We start from the raw sequence: 17,354 nt of genomic DNA on the forward strand, positions 1-17,354 counted from the left end.
GCACGGAAATTCTTCCACGTGAGACAAGAACCAAGTTCCCCTTCCTCCGTGGCTGTTTCCCAGTCACAGTTACTGCCACAAGTTCCTAAAAACAAGCCACTTAGCAAGGAAGGGACGTTTGTTTGGCTCACCATATGGAATGTTCACAGTTCAAGGTCAGGTGCTTTCCACTGTGGCTGTCTGCTGAGGCCCGTGCAGAGGGAGGGTCCCACGTGGAGCCCAGAAGCAGAGACAGCGGCCCGGCCTCACTCAGACTGCTGGAACCAACCCAATCACAAGAACCCCCTTGTGGGGCTAGTGCTGTGGTATAGTAGACTAAGCTGCTTGCGGCGCTGGCATCCTGTATGGGCGCCGGTTCAAGTCCCAGCTGCTCCACTTCTGATCCAGCTCTCTGCTGATGGCCTGGGAAAGCAGTAGAAGATGGCCCAAGTGCTTGGGCCCCTATACCTGCATGGGAGACCCAGATGGAGCTCCTGGCTTTGGATTGGCCCAGCTCCAGCCACTGCAGGTGTTTGGTGGGTGAACCAATGGATAGAAGATTTCTCTGTCTCCCTCTTTCTGTAACTCTGCCTCTCAAATAAATAAATAAAATCTTAAAAAAAAAATAAGTTCTGCCTTGCATGCACAAAGCCCCAGTGACCTAAAAGTCTCCCACTAGGCGCACTTCTCTCTTTAAAACAAAAAAAAAATTTCATTTTTATTTTATTTGACAGAGTTACAGAAAGAGGTAGAGCCAGAGAAAGAGAGGTCTTCCCTCCGCTGGTTCACTCCCCAGTGACTGTAATGGCTGGAGCTAAGCTGATCTGAAGCCAGGAGCCAGGAGATTCTTCTGGGTCTCCTACATGGATGCAGGGGCCCAAGGACTTGGGTCATCTTCTACTGCTTTCCCAGGCCATCAGCAGAGAGCTGGATCAGAAGTGGAGCAGCCGGGACTTGAACCGGTACCCATATGGGATGCCAGCACTGCTGCAGGCTGGGGCTTTAACCCACTGTGCTACAGCACCAGCCCCCCACTTCTCTTACATATATATATATATATGTGTGTGTGTGTGTGTGTGTATATATATATATATATAATTTTATTTATTTGAAAGGCAGAGGGGCTGGTGCTGTGGTGCAGCAGGTTAAAGCCAAGGATTCCAGTCCCAAGGCACAATTTTTTTTAAAGATTTATTAATTTATTTGAAAGAGTTACACAGAGAGGAAGAGATGGGGAGAGAGAGAGAGAGAGAGAGAGAGAGTGTCTTCCATCCACTGGTTCACTCTCCAAATGACTGCAATGGCCAGGGCTGGGCCAGGCCAAAACCAGGAGTAAGGAGCTTCCTCCAGGTCTCCTTCTAAGGTGCAGGGACCCAAGCACTTGGGCCATCCTCCGCTGCCTTCCCAAGCACATTAGCAGGGAGCTGGGTTGGAAGTGGAGCAGCCAGGTGTCCACTCCATCCATGTCAATAGAATACTGGCGTCACAGGCAGTGGCTTTACCCACCACACCACAGTGCTCGCCCCCCAAAGCCCACTCTCTCAACACCATGATTAAATCAAGTTCCTACCCTCTCAGTACCATCCATCTATGACTTGGGGGTGAAACATCTGCATGTGGGGCCAGCGCTGTAGCGCAGTAGGCTAAGCCACCACCTGCAGTATCAGCATCCCATATGGGCACCAGTTCGAGTCTCAGCTGTTCCACTTCCAATCCAGCTCTCTGCTGTGGCCTGAGAAAGCAGTGGAAGATGGTCCAAGTCCTTGGGCCCCTGCACCCACGTGGGAGACCTGGAAGAAGCTCCTGGCTTTGGATTGGCTCAGCTCCAGCCATTGCAGCCATCTGGGGAGTGAACCAGTGGATGGAAGACCTATCTCTCTCTGCCTTTCAAATAAATAAATCTTTAAAGAGAGAGAGAGAGAAAGTGATGGGGGAGACTGGGTGCTGCAGACAGAGGGTCTGGTATGAGGATCAGCCACCAACTGACCTCCCTGCAAAATACTCAAGGAAGGAGTGCCATGGTCTTGGCACAGTGGGTTAAGCCACTGTATTTCTAGGCTGGTGTCTCATATCCGAGTGACGGTTGGACTCCTGGCTGATCCACTTCTGAGCAGGCTCACTGCTAAATGCAACTGGGAAGACAACACATGATGGCCCAAATCATGGCTCAAGAACTTGGGACCCTGTAAACCACGTGGAAGACCTGGATGGAGTCCTAGGATCCTGGCTTCAGGCCTGTACCAACCCTGGTCATTGAGACCATTGGGAGAATGAACCAGCGGATGGGAGAACTCTCGCCATCTCTGTCACGTTGCCTTTTAAATAAAAAAAAAAATGTTTAAGATTTATTGACTTATTTGAAAGACAGAAATAGAGAAGGAGAAAGAGAGCAAGCGAGCAAGAGAGAGAGAGAGAGATCTGAGATCTTCCATCTGCTGGTTTACCCTGCAGATGGTGCCACAGTGGCTGGAGCTGGACCAGGCCAAAGTCAGGAGCCAGGAGCTTCTTCTAGGTCTCCCACATGGGTGCAGGGGCCCAAGCACCTGGGCCATCTTACGCTGCTTTCCCAGGCACATCAGCAGGAAGCTGGATCAGAAGTGGAGCAGCCAGGTCTCAAACCAGCACCCATATGGGAAGCTGGCACTGCAGGCGAGGGCTTAACCTTCTACATCACAGTACTGGCCCTAAGTAAATGAATTTTTTTTTAAAGCAAATGAATCTTTAAAACATTTCAAAAAAAAAAAAAAACTTAGCTAGGCTTAGGAGACCTTTCTAGATCGTGCATTCTATCTCTAACAGGATCTCACACCCTCCCAGAACTAGACACCCCCGGAGACCCTTGAATCTTGTTCCTGGGACCGAATCCTCAACCCCTGAAGACCTACTGCAAGTTTGCTGAACCCACCTTGGATCCCCAAGCTCCAAGAGCCCAGATCTGCCCAGGGTCCTAGGTTCTATACTGGATCCTGGCAAACATTCTCACATCTCATACACGAACCCCCAGCTGCCAGCCCCAGGCAGGAGCCCACCCCACCCACACTAGGTGCACTTTGGTTTCTGGGGTTCACTGGAGCCTGGAGGCGCTGGCCTGGGGTTGGTTGGCCGCCAGCGTGGTCTCGTGCAGGCAGGTGATGGTGGCGGTGCTGCGGGAACCACGGACAGGCCCCAGTGTCTTGCAAATCCAGCTTTCCCCTTTCTCATCACAAGGGAGTTCAAGTAGCGGCCCTGAATCCTCCCCGTGGCAAACTGGTGCTCCAAGAGCTTTACCCCATCGGGTCCGGGCGAGCCGGTGCACGGGGCGGGGCAGGAGCTCCTAGCCGAGCCCAGAGAACCGCCGGGAGTCGCCGAGGATAAGTGGGAGCGAGGCGGGGCCTGCGCGGGGAGGGCGAGGTTCGGCAGCCAGAAGCGGGCAGGATCGCGGAGGACCAAGCCAATGAGAGGACGGGGCGGTCCCCGGTTGGGGGATGTTCCCAGCAAATCAGGTGCAAGTCTGGAAGGGGCGGAGCCTATCTGCCCAGAGGCGTTAGGGCGGGGCTGAAGGCCCGGAGAGGCGGGGCCGTAGGGGAGAGGCGGGCAGGACAGAGCCTGGGGGAGGGCAGCAGATCCAAAGGCCAGGTTGGGTGCCTGCGCTCCATAGCGCGGAGCCTAGGGCGAAAGCTCGGCTGAGTTCCACCCAGGAGAGGTGGGGCGGGTCCTCGTTCAAGTTCCAGGTGGGCCGGTAATTCCTCCTGGGGGACGAGAGGTCATCTGGTCAGGCTGGGGGACCGGCTCCCCCACTCTGCTCTCTCCCTTCTTCCTCTCCCTCCCACATTCACACCATCAGCCAGCGCCCCCACCCCTGGGCCCCCACACATCACCACTGCCCCGCGGGTGCCCTGTGTCCCCCTTACCTCCTCTTCAGGATCTCCCGGCCATTGCTGTCCGTGTAGAAGTAGCCCTTGGAGGGGGCCGGCTCCATGGCTCACATGGCTAATCCTCCACCTGCGGCGCCGGCACCCCAAATTCCAGTCCCAGTTGTGGTGCCAGATTCTGTCCCGGTTGCTCCTCTTCCAGTCCAGCTCTCTGCTGTGGCCCAAGTGCTTGGGCCCCTATACCCGCATCAGAGACCAGGAAGATGTATCTGACTCCTGGCTTCAGATTGGTATAGCTCCGGCAGTCCCGCCCATTTGGGGGGTGAACCAGCGGAAGGAAGACCTTTCTCTCTCTCTCTCACTGTCTAACTCTGTCAAATAAAAAATAATAATAAAAAGAAGTAGCTCTTGGAGTCCAGCGACTGATCACTTCCTTCCCCCACTTGTCACTGTACCCAACAGGACAGCAAGCTCACGAGCCTCATCTAAACTCACTCTGGGCGACTAAGATGCCAGTTGGGACGCCGTCAACCCCACATCAGAGCTCTGGGAGTGAGTCCCAGCTGTACTCCTGTTTCATGCTCTGAGTGACAGCATGATGGCCCTGCCACCCACACAGGAGGCCCAGGGTGAGTCCTAAGCTCCCAACGTCCACCTGGCCTAGCTCGTGGGAGCCAACTAGTGGATAAATCTGTCTACCTGTCTCTCTCAGTGACCCCTGGATGGTCACATCCTCCCTCCAACTCTCTCTTTCAAATAAATACTTAAAGGTTTCAAAGCCTCTTTTTCCCCCCACTTTTTTTAAAGGCAGAGTGACACAGAGAAACAGAGAAACAGAGAGGGAAACAGCTCTTCCACCAGCTGGCTCCTTCCCCAAATGGGCGCAATAGCCAGGGTTACGCCAAGACAAAGACAGCAGACTGGAACTCCGTCCCGGTTTCTCACACAGGTGGGAGGGACCCGAATAGCCGGGCCAGCCGTATTCTGCTGCTTTCTCAAGCACACCAGCAGGGACCTGGGTCAAAAGTGAAGCACCAGATGGCCCCACGGGTCCCCAGTACGGAATGCGAGCCCCTGCCCAACTCACTCTGCCACAGTCAGCCAGCACCACCGTCCCACCCCGCCTCCCCGCCCCCACAGCGGCCCGGTGCAGCGCTGCTGGGCGCCACCACTGACACTAAAACAGAGAGGGTAGAGGCGGCGGCGCTGTGGCCGCGGCCATCGTGGACTCCCGAAGCCCGCACTCCACGCCTCCACTGCAGCCACGGCAGAAGGTTCTGGTTCTCGGGTCCCGGGAGCGACGCGCAGGGAGCCCAGCCTCCGCACTCGGTGGGGAAGGGGGCGGGGCTGGGCGATGGAGGCTGCGGCCTTGAGTTGCTTTTCTTGTGGGGGCCGGGTTTTCCTAGGGGGTTTGCCCGGATCCTAGGGCATCTCACTCACCGCCAGAGTGGGGACCTGCAGGGACTGAGCTGGGCTCGCCGCAGGTCAAGAGGAAGATGTGGATCTGCCCAGTGGGGATCCAGACAGGGGAAAGAGCCCTTGGAGCACCGTGACAGATCCCCGCGGCAGGGACGGGAGCCAGCGCCCCCTGGAGGCTGCAAGGCCTGACTGCCCAATTCCTACCCGGCCAGGGCGCTCAGGCCCGCAGGGTCACTGCCAAGGTGCTGGAGGGCAGGAGTTAGCCATCTCATCCTGTCACCTGGCTCAGCCACACCGCGCGGAGACCCTCCCAGGGAACAGAAGCGACAGATGACGGAGGACAGCCAGAGTGAAAAACTTTATTACCAACTGATTTCAACAAGAGAATGAGAGAAGACCCCAGCAACGTGGACAGCATGTCCCCCCGCGGCAGGCAGGGTAAGGGAAGGACGGGGACGCCCCCCATCCCAGGGGCCATGCTCCCTCCACCCTGCGGTGGGGGGGTCTGGGACCTCTTCACTCAGGACGGCAGCATTCTGAGTGACCACAGGCCATGCCTCGGGCAGGTGCGCAGCGCGGGTCCAGGACATGACCCTCCTGGCTGCCATCACCAGGGGGGCGTCATGGGCTGAGGATTCTGGAGATACGACATCACCACGGCAGAGATGGACAGCCTGGAGGCGGGCAAAGAGGGGTGTGCCCAGGATGGGGGGAGGGGTCTGGGGCCACACCGCCCCTCATCCAAGAGCCCCCCACCCCTACGTAAAGCCTCACATGAAGCTGCTCATCATCTGCTTGGTGTCCTCGGAGCTGCGCGAGTTAGCAAAGCTGATGAAGGAACAGTAGACGGCGACCCAGGCGCACCACTTCAGCTGGGGGAAGGCAGGGGGCCGCTGCTCAGGATGCCAGGGACCCGACCCCACCCCCGCCCCAACCACATTCCACACTGTGCGGGGCGGGGGACGGTGGACATTCGGGCAGCAGGGACGGCTCGAGCACTCGGGCGCCTGCCGCCTGCGTGGGAGACTTGGATGGACTGCGCGCCTGGCTCCCGGCTCCCAGCTCCCGGCTCCCGGCCCCAGCCCAGGCCCCGCGATTTCTGGCATTTGGGAAGTCAATCAACAGACGGCGATCTCGGTATGTCTGTCTCTCTGCCCCTGTCCTCCTTTCACTCTGCCCGCCCTCCCTAGATCCCAAATAGTAAGTAGAAGATCTCATGCATACTTTTTAAAATGATCCCACTTTGTCCAGTTGGGACCCTACCCTGCCCCCCGGAAGTGGCTCCACCCCCCCCTTCAGAGGCAACGCCAGGTACCCAGCTCCTGGTTCAGTTCCCAAGCTTGTGTCTCTGACCCCACCGAGTTCCCTGAGGCCCAAGAATGGCCTGAGACATCGCCCCATGCTGCCCACCACCATCATTTTTTCCAGAAATTTCTTCCAAGTTGCTTCAAAGGCTGTCTCCACCCTCAGACGGACCTGCGAGGCGCCCCAAGCTGACTCTGAGGCCCCGCACCTTATCTCTGGCTGGCCTCAGGCCCCGCCCCTCTCCGCTGGCTGGCCTCAGGCCCCGCCCCCCGCCGCTGCCCGGACGCCCCGCTTCCACCGGATCCTGCCCCCCCGCCCCCATTCTCTGGCTTAGCCACGCCCACGGGTACCCAGTCCCGCCCACCTTGAGCATTAGACCGCACATGCTGAAGATCATGCCCAGCAGGTTCATGTAGTCTGGCGTCGGGTCATCCAAGGCCGGGTTACACTCACTCGGCGGGGGCTTGTACCTGAGACACGCTCAAGAGTCAGGGACACTCAAGTCTCGCCCCCGGGACAGGCAGGCGGCTCCCTTGGCCCCGACCCGCACCCAAACCCGAGACCCGTCACCACAACGCTGGGGTCCTCCCTCACCTCAGCACTTTGTTGGGCCTCCGTGGGTCCGACATATTGTTGGTGGACATTGCGCGCGGAAGGGCCAGCTGGCGTCTCTTCCGCTCCCGGAGCCGCCGCTTCCGGTGCGGGAGCGGAGGATGCCTTTTAGAGTAACACCCACAGCCCTGACGCTTCCGTTCCACACCGCAGAGGCCAGGACTTTCTCCAGGCAGAAGGGGAAAAAAACTAAACGACACCCAAAATATTCCTTGAAAATTGGAAGTGGTATGGGGGGGTGGCTTGAGAGAGCGGGCTTCGATATTCTCAACATCAGTCACCACAGTATTGAAGGCTTGAATCCGGAAGTGAGAAACCGGAAATCGGTATGGGGGACAATAATAAGGTGACACCCAAGCGCGCCGGGACCGCGGAGCCATGGCTTTTCCTGAGCCGAAGCCGCGGGCCCCCGAACTGCCGCAGAAGCGGGTGAAGACGCTGGACTGCGGGCAGGGGGCCGTGCGGGCGGTGCGGTTTAATGGTGAGCGCCTCCTTCGTGTCGCGGCCTCCTCCCGCCTCCTGAGGGTCTGCGGCCCCATAACCGCTCCCCGTCCGCGCCCGGTGTTCCCCAGTGGACGGCAATTACTGCCTGACGTGCGGCAGCGACAAGACCCTGAAGCTCTGGAACCCGCTGCGGGGGACGCTGCTGCGGACGTACAGCGGCCACGGCTACGAGGTGTTGGACGCGGCCAGGTGAGCCGCGCGGGCTGGGATCGGGGAGCGCCGAGGCCAGGATCGGGGTGTGTTGGGGGGGGGTGGACGGCCACCTTCCCTCCGCCACCTCCTCTTCCTGCCCTGCAGCTCCTTTGACAACAGCAGTCTGTGCTCCGGCGGCGGGGACAAGGCGGTGGTGCTGTGGGATGTGGCATCGGGGCAGGTTGTGCGCAAATTCCGAGGCCATGCCGGGGTGAGTGCAAACCGGGAGACCCCCCTGCCCTCCCCCCAACCCCAAACCCTGAGCCCATGGAGGGTGGACGGGACCGCCACTCCTGACAGCCTGCCCATCAGCAAGCCCCGCCCTCTCACCGCCCCCACCCCCTAGGCTGTGCCCTTGCCCCAGTCCTCCCAAAGTCCAGCCTCCTCTGAGTGGCAGTTCTTGTTTCTCAGAAGGTGAACACGGTGCAGTTTAATGAGGAGGCCACGGTCATCCTGTCTGGTGAGTCTGGCGCCTTAGGAGTGAGGGACCGAGGGGCCATCCCCACCCCCTCTATAGGTGACCCCCATTTCACGGCGGCTTTGCAGGCTCCATCGACTCCAGCATCCGCTGCTGGGACTGCCGCTCAAGAAGACCTGAGCCAGTGCAGAAGCTGGACGAAGCCAAGGACAGCGTCTCCAGCGTGAAGGTGTCGGACCACGAAGTCCTGGCAGGGTGAGTAGACCCTTGGTCTTAGTATATATATTTATTTGAAAAGCAGAGTTACAGAGAGAGCGGGAGAGACAGAAAGATCTTGCATCCACTGGTTCCCTTCCCAGCTGGTTGCAACGGCCGGAGCTGCACCGATCCAAAGCCAGGAGCCAGGAGCTTCTTCCAGGTCTCCCATGCGGGTGCAGGGACACAGGACTTGGGTCATCTTCCACTGCTTTCCCAGGCCACAGCAGAGAGCTGGATCGGAAGTGGAGCAGCCAGGACTTGAACCAGTGCCCATATGGGATGCCGGCACTGCAGACAGTGGCTTAACCAGCACACAGCACTGGCCCCGAGACCCAGGATCTAATCCTTCCCAGCCATGCCATGGACGATCAGAGCTGCCTCTGCACCTGCATCAAAATCTGCTTTCTTCCTCACCACCGTTCATTCACAGCACTGTGCAGTGTATGCCTCCCCCACCCGCCCAACATGGACCCCTCGGCGTTTTGTTTTTTGTTTTTTGTTTTTTTTTTTTTTAAGATTTATTTTTAGGGGCTGGTGCTGTGGCATAGCGGGTAAAGTCCCCAACTGCAGTGCTGGCATCCCATATGGGGGCGAGTTCAAGACCCGGCTGCTCCTCTTCTGATCCAGCTCTCTGCTGTGGCCTGGGAAAGCAGTAGAAGATGACCCAAGTGCTTGGGCCCCAGCACCCGCATGGGAGACCTGGAAGAAGCTCCTGGCTCCTGGCTTCAGATTGGCACAGCTCCGGCTGTTTCGGCCAACTGGGGAGTGAACCAGTGGATGGAAGACCTCTCTCTCTGCTCTGCCTCTCTGTAACAAAAAGAAAGATTTATTATTTTTTTGAAAGAGTGATAAAGAGAACTTTCTTTTAAAAAGATTTATTTATTTTAGGCAGAGAGAGAGGGCTTCCATCCACTGGTTCAGTCCCCAAATGGCCACACGGCCAGGGCTGGGCCAGGCCAAAACCAGGAACTTCACCCCAGTCTCCCACATAGGTGGCATGTGCCCAGCTGTTTGGGCCGTCTTCTGCTCCTTTCCCAGGCGCGTCAGCAGGGAGCTGGGTCAGAAGCAGAGCAGCCAGGACTGGACCACAACACTGGCCCCAGCTGCAAGATCATTTTAATTGGCTTTATATTCTATTCTAGAATTGGGTGAAGCTTTTATTCCGTAAAATAGGATGAGAGCTCCTATGAGCTAAGCAGAGATTGGTTTTATAAACAGGGAAGAACAGAAGGCAGATTGGATTTTCCAGGGATGAGACTGTGGTCTAGCAGGTTAAGCCACTGTCTACAACACCGGTATCCCCTCTGGGCATTGGTTCAAGTCCCAGCTACTCCACTTCCCATCCAGCTTTCTGCCATGGCCTAGGAAAGCAGTGGAAGATGGCCTGAACAATTGGGCCCCTGTACCTGTATGGGAGACCCAGATGAAGCCCCAGGCTCCTGGCTTCAGCATGGCCCAGCCCCAGTGGGTGGAAGACCTCTCTCTCTGTAACTCTTTCAAATAAATAAATATTTAAAAATCAGTAGAAAAGTAACTGCTTAGTTGAGTGCCAGGTTATATCAGGTTACGTTTCTTGCCTCTTTGGGAAACTTGGCTGTTTCCTGGTTCTTTGGTTTTTTAAACATGTATTTATTTATTTGAAAGTCACAGTTACACAGAGAGAGGAGAGGCAGAGAGAGAGGTCTATCATCCCCTGGTTCACTCTCTAAATGGCCGCAATGGCTGAAGCTAGGCCAGTTCGAAGCCAGGAGCTTCTTCCAGGTCTCCCACACGAGTACAGGGGCCCATGGACTTGGGCCATCTTCCACTGCTTTCCCAAGCCATAGCAGAGAGCTGGATGGGAAGTGGAGCAGCCAGGACTTGAACCGGTGCCCCCGTGGGCTGTCCATCTTTCAGATCAGAGGTCACTTCCTCACAGAGAGCTTTCTAGATCAACCTTGGTCACTGGTGGCTCCAGGATGGTAGGAGCCATGCCTGGCGTGATCACCGCCAAGTCCGAGGTGTCCACTCAGGACCTGGCCCCAGAGACATGATACACACCCAAGTCACCTGATAGGTCCTCCCGGGGAACTCACAGCTTCTCTTCCCCACGGGGAAGACACCCTCCGTACCTTCTCTGGTACTTCAACCAAGAGCCATGGGGTCCCAAGTCCCCACAGCTGGTCCCCGTGTCTGCCACACTCAGCCTCCCAGCCAGGCCTGAAGCCAAGTGCCACAAATACAGGCGAGAAGATGGGCGCCGGGACTTGAACCTGTGCCTCATGGGATGCTGGCACTGCAGGCAGCGGCTTTGCCCTCTGCACCACAGCACCAGCCCAAGCCCTCTCTGACTTGTGATACCTAAAACGGTGGATTTGCTGTGTGGAGGCTATACAGAGGGGCTGCTACCTGGGAACGGTGACACCACGTCCCCTGCAGACACCACTTCCTGTCCGAACACCCTTGAATCCCTGAAGGTGGGCGCCCTGGGTCTCCAGGGGTGATGGTTCTGTGTCAGAGACCCGTGCGGAACACGCAGGAAAGGGGGTCCCAGAAGGGCTCCAGGGGGCTGGAAGTTGCAGAAATGAATGGCGATGGGGCCGGGGGCCTGGAGCCTGAGCCGCGTGCCCCCTCTGCTGCAGTTCCGTGGACGGCCGCGTGAGGCGCTACGACCTGAGGATGGGGCAGCTCTTCTCAGACTACGTGGGCAGTGAGTGTGGCCAGGGCTGGGGGGGGAGCCAAGGGAACCTTGGCTGCCCCTACACCTCCTCCATCCCCTGTCCCCAGGCCCTGTCACCTGCGCCTGCTTCAGCCGGGACGGGCAGTGCACCCTGGTGTCCAGCCTGGACTCCACATTGCGACTTCTGGACAAAGACACTGGGGAGATGCTGGGCGAGTGAGTCCTGGGGGGGTCGCGGGTCCCTCCCCCGGTGCCCGGCGGCCGCCGCCCTGATGCCACGCCCACCCTCCCAGGTACACAGGCCATAAAAACAAGGAGTACAAGCTGGACTGTTGCCTGAGCGAGCGCGACACGCACGTGGTCAGCTGCTCGGAGGACGGGAAGGTGTTCTTCTGGGACCTGGTGGAGGTGAGCCTCCCCCAGAACCGCCTCACGCACGTGCGGACACCCCCAGCGCAAGCCCTGAGCCACATGAACCCTGCGGGGGGTGGGGGGGCAGGGGCGAGGACCCCATTCAACCATATCCGAACCATCGCAGCCAGACTGGAGGCCCTGGAGGCCCGGGGCGGACAGGAGGAGAACAGGTGCTTCCCCCCAGCTTGTGTAGGTGGGCTGCAGAGGGAGGGGAGATGATGCGGCTGGGGGAGGGGCAGGCAGGTGCAGCCGGGACAAAGGGCTGTAAGATGAAGTCGCCCCACCCCCCAAGACGTGTGGCCCTGCCAGCGCCCCCCAGCGGCCTGCAGTATCTATGGGAGGCTCCTGGCAGCCAACCTCCGCTCTCCCCCTCTCCAGGGCGCCCTGGCGCTGGCCCTGCCCGTGGGCTCCGGCGTGGTGCAGTCGCTGGCCTACCACCCCACGGAGCCCTGCCTGCTCGCCGCCATAGCAGGCAGCATCCAGTGCTGGCGGGAAGAAGGCTACGAGGCGGAGGGCGGCACGGGCTGACCCGGAGCCCCCGGCCGCGGGCTGGAGACTGCCGAGCGTTTATTGCGCGGACACCGCTGGGAACCAATAAATAGGAGGGGGAGCTCCCGGGCCGCGGTCAGTCCTTGCTCTTCTCTGACATGAAGGCACCGGCCTTCTGGGCGAAGGTCTCGGCCACGAGCAGCGGGAAGACCAGCGAGGCGTCGGCGTAGACCTGCGGCGGGGACCTGAGTGAGCCCCGGGGCCTCTGGCCGTGCCCTGGGAGCCACGGCACCCCCGGGGCGCCCCTCACCTTCACGGGCTGCGCATCCATCCGGATCTTGCCCCAGGAGACGGCCTCGTCCGGCCGGGCGCCCGAGTCGGAGCCGTCGAACTCCTGGGCCGTGTTGATGTAGACGGCGTAGTCGGCCCCGTTCCGCTGTGGACAGGGCCGGGACAGCCCCGTCAGCCCCAGCTTCCGGGATCCCCGCCACCCCTCGTCGGGTCCTGGCTCCCGCGCCACCGCAAGAGGGCAGCAGTGAGCGCCCGAGTCGGGTCCTATCCAGCTTAGAGCCACAGCTAGAGACCCACGCAGGGCACTTGGCCCGCTTCCCAGGGGCCTCCCTCGCCCGGACACGTGCATCGCTCGCTGGCCCGCAGCCCCGGGAGAGCGGGGGTCCTGGCCTGTTCCTCTCCGCACCCGTCGCCCTGGGGGCGCTGCGCCCAGTGGGCTCCCACGCCCTCCCGCGCTCACCATCAGGTTGGCGTTGGCGATGTGGTGCTTGACCATGCCGCCGCCCAAGATGATCATCCCCGTGCGCTTGGCGAAAATGGCCTGCGTGTTGATGAGCCGCAAGTCTGCGGGCAGAGAGCGCGCTCAGGCCCCGGCCTCAGCCCTCCAGCACCCACCTTCCCTCTGCCACTCCCAGGGCCCCAGCGCGCCTCACCCTCCACGATGTCCAGGACCAGGCCCGGGTTCTTGTAGGAATGGAAGAAGATCATGTCTCCCAGGGAGCCGTCGGTCAGCGCCGGGCTCAGCACGGGGATGTGGTTCTGCAGGCGGGCAGACAGTGAAGGGCCAGGCTGAGGCTGGGGAGCAGCCTGCCTGGGCCCCTCTGCTTGCCGCAGGAGGGCGCCTACGTGACAAACGCACACCCAGCACTTGGCCCCGGCCTGGCACTCTGGGGCGGGGCAGGAGGCCCCTGCATCCTGAGCTCAAGTCCTGGCTCCTGCGCATGTGCGCTGAGCGGCAGCAGGGATGGCTCAGGTGCCTGGGCCCCCGCCACCCACACTGGGAGACCCGAGTAGAGCTCCAGGCGCCTGGCTTCTGCCTTTGGCCCAGCTCTGGCTGTTGCAGCCATTTGTGGGAGTGCACCAGTGGATGGAAGCTCACACCGGTATCTCTTGTTACTTGTCAGACTGCTGGAATTCAGAGCGGCGAGGCCACGCTGTGTGTTAGCGGCCCTCACCTTCTGTGCCCAGTAATACACAGACTCCGGGCTGTTGATCTCCTTGCCGAGCCGGGCAATCATCTTGGAAGGCGTCCACTTCACACCCTGGGAGGGGGGATGTCAGCAGTCAGCCCACGCTCCTCTAACCCCCAGCACCACACTGGACCCCATTCCCCACCCCCCAAGACTCTTCAGCCCCCACCTCTGTGTTCTGCTCCAGCACCATCTGGTCCAGGATGGGCATCAGCCAGTCCTCAAACTTGCAGTAATTGTCATTGGGCACCAGCAGGTTCCCGATCCTGGGGACAGAAGGCACGCGGCCATCAGCCCCCACCCCAGCCTCAGCACCCCCCCCAGCGGTGCACAGGGATGCCCCCTCCCCTAACCTGTTGATCCCATTCTCCCGGAGCTCCTTCCCTCTGAGGCTGAACTCGCCCAGGTACGTGGGCGCCAGGCACTTGATGAGGTCTTCCTCCACACCTCCAGCCGTGGTCACCAGGACGTCCACCTGCAGCTCGAAGGCAGTGCAGTTGGGCCCCCGCCCCACTCCCAGGGAACGGTCCCCAACTCAGCCTCAACCCTGATCCCCAGGAAAGAGCTTGGCCACTTTGGGGGACAGGCACCACTTCCGGATGCCTGTATCCCCCCCCCTCAGAGTGCAGCCCTGGCTGCTCTACTTCTTGTTTTAGGGCATCCTGGGCAGGGGGCAGCAGGTGCTGGCTCAAATACTTGGCTCCCTGCCACCCACATGGGAGACCCGGATGGAGCTCCTGGCTCCAGCATGGCCCAGCCCAAGCTGCTGCAGCCATTTGGGGAGTGAGCCAACAGATGGAAGATCTGTCACTCTGCCTTGCAAATAACTACGTAAATCTTTAAGAATGACTGCCCAAGGCCGCAGTCCCACCATGCTGTGCTGCACGAGGTAGCGGATGGTCTCCCGGATGCCTGAGCTGATGAGGTTGGACGTGTAGCCCAGGAAAATGGTGCAGCCGGTCAGCGGGCGGCGGCTCTTGGTCAGGTCCTTGTGCTGATCTTCATCCTGCGACAGCGGCTCCAGTTTCTTCTCAATCTTGGGGCAGGGGCCGGGGTCAGGTTAAGTTTCCGGCGGCAAACGCCAGGGACCCCCCAAGGTGAGTTCCGGAAATGAGAATGCACTTTCTAGAAGGGGCCACTTCTACTGGGGACTAAAAATCCCGCCCTACAGGCTCTCCGCTTCCGATCCAGCTCCCTGCAAATGCGCCTAGGAAAGCAGCAGGTGACGGCCCGAGTGCCGGGGACCCTGCACCCGCGTGGGAGGCCCCGACGGAGTTCCCCGTTTCTGTCTCTCAAAAATTCGCCTAGAATCCATCTCCTACCAAAAATCAGGCCCCGCCCCCTACAGACGCTACGGGCAAAGGCCGCTTCGCAGTCGGTTCCCGCCCAGGGTGGGCCCCGCCCCTTCGGGCGACACACCCCCTCCGTCCTCCTGGCAGCCACGCCCTGGAGGAACCCTATTGGCTCTCCTAGAGGCCACGCCCCTTCCGGCCAGGAAGTCCCGCCCCGGGCCTCACCATGGCGTTGACTTGCTGCACCGCGCGCCCGAAGTTGGTTGCCTGGAAGCCGGTGGTGCCGAAGGCCTCCAGCAGCGCGCGGTAATCTACGCCGCGGTTGAAGTCGTAGCCCCGGACCTGAGCGCTCTCGGGCGGCAGCGCCGAGCTGTGCTTCAGCACAGCGGCCAGCGCCGCGGCGGGCGCTTCCCCCTCCGGGGAGCCCTCCATGCCCCCCGCGGCAGGGTTCTCACGGCTGAGCCCCCACCCGGGCCGGGCCCACGGCGGCCTCGAAGCGCGCTAGGCCCCAGCACGCGCGTCTCCGCAAGTGCGCAGGAAGTAGGGCTCGGGGAAGATCCGAGAGGGGATCAACGGAAGTTGCTGAGTCACATGATACTCTGGCTCCTGCGGCCTAGGGCGCCGCCATCTTGGCACGCGTGTTCCGTACTACGGAAGCCGTGAGGAGCCGTAAGGCCTTTAGGCGTGCCTGGACATTCCTGCTTTGGCGCCACCTGCTGGACACTCGTGGCGTGGCGCGGCGCTTACCTATGTTTCTGTGCTCTGAGCTTCTGAGCTGTCAGACAGGATTGGGGTCGACAAGACAGTTTCAGCCTCGAGTTTCTCCCGTCAGTGGGGATAATGCTCCCCATTCGTTCCCTCCCAAGTGTCCAGAGCCTCCACGCGCTGCAGGTGCCCCGTTTCTTTCCCGCTGTGGATGCAGCCGTCACCTCCGGGAAGCCTTCTCTGACTTCCTCTGGCTCAGGAGCCTCCTCTGGGATTCAGGGCGGACAGCAGCGCCCCCTACACACCCCGCAGAGCGACTGGGAGGCCAGCACCTCATACACCCTCCTAACCCACCTTGTGCAGGGCACGGAGGGGACCCCTTTGTCCACCCACTCTGCGGTTTATGAGGGCTTGGCTGTGTACGCTGGGGATTTACTGATTAACGAGACCCAGTGAGGCAGAAAACAGGACAACAGGGGTCGGCTCTGTGGGCATAGTGGGCTAAGCCTCTGCCCGCAGCGCCAGCATCCCATAGGGACACAGGTTCCAGTCCTGGCTGCTCCTCTTCCAATCCAGCTCCCTGCTTCTGGCCTGGGAAAGCAGTGGAGGATGGCTCAAGTGCTCAGGCCCCTGCACCTATGTGGGAGACCCGGATGGAGCTCCTGGCTCCTGGCTTTGGCCTGATCCAGCCCTGGCTCTTGCAGCCATCTGGGGAGTGAACTAATGGATGGAAGCTATCTCTCTCTCCTCTCTATGTAACTCTTTCAAACAAACAAACAAATACATCTTTAAAAAATCAATAATAGACTTAGAAGGAGGCCATTAGGGAGGGTCCATGCGGAGTCCCTGTGAGGAAATTTGCATACACAGAGACACGGAGGGGGTGGGGTACAGCCAGAAGAGAGAGGTCCAGAAGAGAGGCCTCCAGCCCCGCCAGCTCCTAGGTCTTCAATTTCTACTCCCCAGGCTTCCAAGAGACAGCGCTGTTGCATGAGCCCCCCCCCCCCCCCAGCCTGGGGTATTTGGCGATGCCAGGCAGCAGCCTGTGAGGCTGGGCTTGTTTATCTATTTACTTTTGAAAGCTGATAGAGAAAACCTCCATCAGCAGGTTCACTCCCCCAGTGGCCATTAGCAGCCAGGGCCAGGCTGGGCCGAGCGCGAGCCAGGAGCTTCTTCCAGGTCTCCCCCGTGGGTGGCAGGGGCCCAAGCACTTGGGCCGTCTTCCATTGCCTTCCCAGGAGCATTAGCAGGGAGCTGGGTGGGAAACCGGGACTCGGAGGTGGGATGCTGGTGCGAAAGCCTGAGTCCTCACTTCTTCATGGAGCCCCCTGGCTGCCTGGACTGGAACAGCCAAGGAGGAGGGGCCCCCCTGCAGAGGGGACACGGGGGGGGGGGGCAGGAGGCGCCCACGGTGACAGCAGAGGCCAGGCTGAGCTCCTGACTTGAAGCTGGTCTGACGGGCACTTGAGATGGAATTGAGGGGGCACTAGGGTACTAGAGAGCAGGAGGAGCTGGAGATTTGGGCTTGAAGTTACACAGATGGTGGTGAACTTGCCTGGGGGGGGGGGGGGTGAGGGCATGTGACCCAGGAGAGAGAGAGAGAAAGGGAGAGAAAGGGGCCCGGAGCTCAGGGAAGAGGAGGCTGGGGCTGGGGTCCCGGGGAACATGGGAAACAGCGAAGTGTGGCCGGAGCCCCCTCTGCGAAGAGCTCCCCGCGGGGCGGGGCGGGACAGACAGGAGGCAGGCTGCCTGGGGCTCTGGCATTGCCAGGCAGAG

The 17,354-nt window shown here is 60.1% G+C and overlaps 3 protein-coding genes across 3 annotated transcripts; 1 reads left to right on the forward strand and 2 right to left on the reverse strand.

The window, feature by feature from the left end:
- Positions 1-5,588: 5,588 nt before the first annotated feature.
- Positions 5,589-7,479, reverse strand: WDR83OS (WD repeat domain 83 opposite strand). Its single transcript, XM_002724101.5, has 4 exons — positions 7,149-7,479; positions 6,919-7,024; positions 6,024-6,121; positions 5,589-5,923 (listed from the first exon to the last, which is right to left on the reverse strand). The coding sequence occupies exons 1-4, from the start codon at positions 7,196-7,198 to the stop codon at positions 5,857-5,859; spliced, it is 321 nt and encodes a 106-aa protein (XP_002724147.3). The 5' UTR covers positions 7,199-7,479; the 3' UTR covers positions 5,589-5,856.
- Positions 7,480-7,491: 12 nt separating this feature from the next.
- On the forward strand, positions 7,492-12,239 carry WDR83 (WD repeat domain 83). The gene is made up of 9 exons (XM_002724103.5): positions 7,492-7,647; positions 7,739-7,859; positions 7,968-8,073; positions 8,274-8,322; positions 8,409-8,535; positions 11,160-11,227; positions 11,305-11,413; positions 11,491-11,605; positions 11,990-12,239. Exons 1-9 carry the CDS (start codon positions 7,545-7,547, stop codon positions 12,137-12,139), a joined length of 948 nt encoding a protein of 315 aa, XP_002724149.1. The 5' UTR covers positions 7,492-7,544; the 3' UTR covers positions 12,140-12,239.
- Positions 12,128-15,525, reverse strand: DHPS (deoxyhypusine synthase). The gene is made up of 9 exons (XM_002724099.5): positions 15,099-15,525; positions 14,453-14,617; positions 13,935-14,056; positions 13,751-13,847; positions 13,567-13,653; positions 13,045-13,150; positions 12,852-12,955; positions 12,411-12,536; positions 12,128-12,332 (listed from the first exon to the last, which is right to left on the reverse strand). Exons 1-9 carry the CDS (start codon positions 15,303-15,305, stop codon positions 12,237-12,239), a joined length of 1,110 nt encoding a protein of 369 aa, XP_002724145.1. The 5' UTR covers positions 15,306-15,525; the 3' UTR covers positions 12,128-12,236.
- Between the last annotated feature and the right edge of the window lie 1,829 nt (positions 15,526-17,354).

The sequence above is a fragment of the Oryctolagus cuniculus genome, chromosome 16 (assembly GCF_964237555.1).
Source record: "Oryctolagus cuniculus chromosome 16, mOryCun1.1, whole genome shotgun sequence".
Lineage (NCBI taxonomy): Eukaryota > Metazoa > Chordata > Mammalia > Lagomorpha > Leporidae > Oryctolagus > Oryctolagus cuniculus.